The sequence below is a fragment of the Dendronephthya gigantea genome, unplaced genomic scaffold (genome assembly GCF_004324835.1).
Source record: "Dendronephthya gigantea isolate DGI-Jeju-01 unplaced genomic scaffold, DenGig_1.0 000074F, whole genome shotgun sequence".
Classification (NCBI taxonomy): Eukaryota; Metazoa; Cnidaria; class Anthozoa; order Malacalcyonacea; family Nephtheidae; genus Dendronephthya; species Dendronephthya gigantea.
This window is the reverse complement of record NW_021163084.1, coordinates 175,682-178,660: the sequence shown is the minus strand read 5'-3', so window position 1 is coordinate 178,660 and position 2,979 is coordinate 175,682. Positions and strand designations below refer to the sequence as shown.

At 38.4% G+C, this 2,979-nt stretch overlaps 1 protein-coding gene across 1 annotated transcript; it reads left to right on the top strand.

The window, feature by feature from the left end:
- Positions 1-871: 871 nt before the first annotated feature.
- On the top strand, positions 872-2,674 carry LOC114531767. The gene is made up of 3 exons (XM_028553385.1): positions 872-1,161; positions 1,593-1,686; positions 2,043-2,674. Exons 1-3 carry the CDS (start codon positions 1,028-1,030, stop codon positions 2,118-2,120), a joined length of 306 nt encoding a protein of 101 aa, XP_028409186.1. The 5' UTR covers positions 872-1,027; the 3' UTR covers positions 2,121-2,674.
- Positions 2,675-2,979: the final 305 nt, after the last annotated feature.

Below are 2,979 nucleotides of genomic sequence, written 5' to 3'. Positions count from 1 at the left end.
TTTCATTCTGTCGTTGAAGTTTCTCATTTTCACGGCGAAGATTGTACATTTCGAGACTCTCTTTGCCAGATGCCGATTTTATACTTACAGGTAAGGCCTTAATGTTAGATATTGAGGCTTTGTTTTCTTCAATACCTAGTTTGAGCTGCTCGATTTGTACTTTGATCTCATTAACTGCTTCAGTGATCATCTCACCATACATGTGCTCGGCTTGATATTTTTTTTGCGTTTCATCGTATATTTGAGGACCTTCTTCTGGTTGAACAGTTTCGTCTGCTTTCCCAAAACTTTGTGATGAAGCTATACTGTCGCCGTCGTCTTTGCCTTCGGCAGAAACCAACTCGTCATCTTGCGGATCCCCGTCACTTTCGTCCATTGAATTCGCGATCAGTTTAAGCTCATTGCGAAGCAACTCGCCGTCTTGACCTTTAATTATCAATGAATTACTTGTTGAGTACCATCTGATCGTTATATCTGCATTTTCAAATGATTTACATCCACCTCTGGGCACGAGCCATTTTGAATCGATCTTCAAGATTTTATCGCAAGTCTTTTTAAGGTCTTCAAAGCTGCCTAACCATTTGAAAGAACCTCTAGTTGTAATAAACAAATTAGCTTGAAAATTATCTTGATTCATCGCTATAGCGAAGCACGAAGATGCACGAAGATTAGATTCTTAAAAAGTAATCAACTTAGCAGAGCTCTAAGAACACGTCCGTCTCCCACGAGCACGAGCTACAATGACGATTCGGAGTTAAGATATCTGGAAGCGGATGAAGCATTAGACGTATCAGTCGACGGACTGAATCTTTATATTAGAATGATGCATCTTGAAACTCAGAGGCGTTTGCATTTAATAGCATGCACGTGTCAATACCATAGTCTTTTTTAGTAAAGAGTTATCTGTGTTCATACTAGAGGTCATAAAACCTCTGCAACACACAACTTCTTTATAGACTCCGTGCAGTATTTTTATGTATTTCTGAAGATCATTTGCGGTATTCTTTATGTCATTCCAGGAGAGACAATGAAGTTCAAAAACGTGTTGAAACAAATGAAGAATTTCAAAGATGACAGCGTGTTACGTGGTGTCAGCATTGGCATGGTTGGTGGATGCATCGCGGTGCTTCTAATCCAGACTATCTGCTATTGTATCATGGGGTAAGGATTATTCAGATTACTTGTATACATGTTGTTCTTCAGCAAAGAAGCTGTATTCAAAAAGTCGTTAGGGATATACAATTTGATTTCATGAATAAACTTTAACAATCTGGTGAACAAAGGCATAGATCGATGACTATAATCATCAATTTGTAGAAACACCATGTACGTGCATGTATTCATTATATGCGCCGCTTTCGGGCCATTAACCCTGGAATTCATCAGTGCAATAAACTTTTCGACATTTTGTAACAGCCCTATACACGTCCTGTGAATGGTTTAACTTTGAAGTTTCAAGATTTAATCATCCTATGCACTATAACTTATATGATTTAAAGATGAGCTTGGTATTTTGATGTTTCCTTCAAGAGATGTGTTCAGTGTAACAGAATTTCACAATGTTTCATTGCTTTTCATTTCTTGCCTTTTAGAAGCTGCGCTAAGTGCGCAAAGAAGCTGCGCATCCGCAGAAAACAAACTGACGTGCCAACTGACGTCGTTATTGACATTGAGAAAGATAACGAGGTAAGTTTTGCTCGTATTTAACAAAAATATTACCATACGAGTAGGGGAAGAAATGAGAAGATATAGCGTTGTTGTTCCCTTTGAAGTGCCGAATTCTAAAATTATTAGTTTGAAAATCGCGAGGTGGAGATCTTTTAGAGACAAAACAATGGACAATTTCCATGTCGGAATACTCTCCAGAGCAAACTGAAAGTAAGAAAATTGTTTGACGACGAGATGTTGTAAAATACGGAAAATATGGGCTGGTAAAATGTGGAAATTCATACTGCAGAGAAAACGTTATTATTTTCCGCTCAAAAGTGCGTACTCTTGCGAATAATCATGCATGAATGGGTTTAATTGTTTTTTCTTTGTAGATCGAACAAGCTTCAGACGAAACAGAGACGACTGTTCCTGAAGCGAAAGAAACTGGCACAGAAGAAGCCAAGGAATAAAGAAGCTTTTAAAAATACATTTTTATATTTTTTATACGTTTGCATGTTAAATTTCTACAAGACTTCTACAAGACGTTCATGGCTCGGGTTGGGCCACATCGATAGCAGAGTTGGCATTATGTGCGGGGACACAAGAGTACAAAATGCGTACATTCGAGTACATATGATTTTCGTACAAGAAGTATACAAAGAGAAAGAATTCAGAATCCATGCATGCGATTTTCATCATTTGCGGTCACATTCTACTTTTCTACCGAAATTAAGATGGACTTCCGTGTGGATTGGAAGCACCTGTGAAGTGCGTGGTTGAAACGTCTCAACCGACTGGATAAACCGACTTCCGCTAAGGCACGTCACAACGGATCTTTGGACGACCAATGTCGGTTCCTCTACCGTCGCCCAAACTAAAGCTCTACCAGTAAAGAGAACATCGCAAGAACGAGATCTGAATTTTAAGACGAAAGTAAAACGTGCATTTGATTGCAGTGATCTTTCAAGCGTGTTTGGGGTCGGGAAGCAGTTCGTGTATACGCATCTTCTGTTGTATGATACAAGTTTACTACGCAACTTGTTACAATGGCGTGTTACCCGCAAGTGACTTGTGTTTGCCATAGTTTATTGCTCTCGATTATAATTTAAGAAAATAATAGTATTAAAGGTGAGAATGTTGTGTATTTAAAGTGTAAAACTGTATGGTGTCATTGCATGCCCTTTGTAATAAACTGGATTTAATTAACAAAGTTGGGTATTTTGTATTTTTTGCGGGCGGCCTTTCTCCCCAGCCATATAGTGCTTTCAAAAAGCCCGTTTTCGATGTTAAAATATTAATTTTTTCCCAAAAAGATACATGTGATTTGAA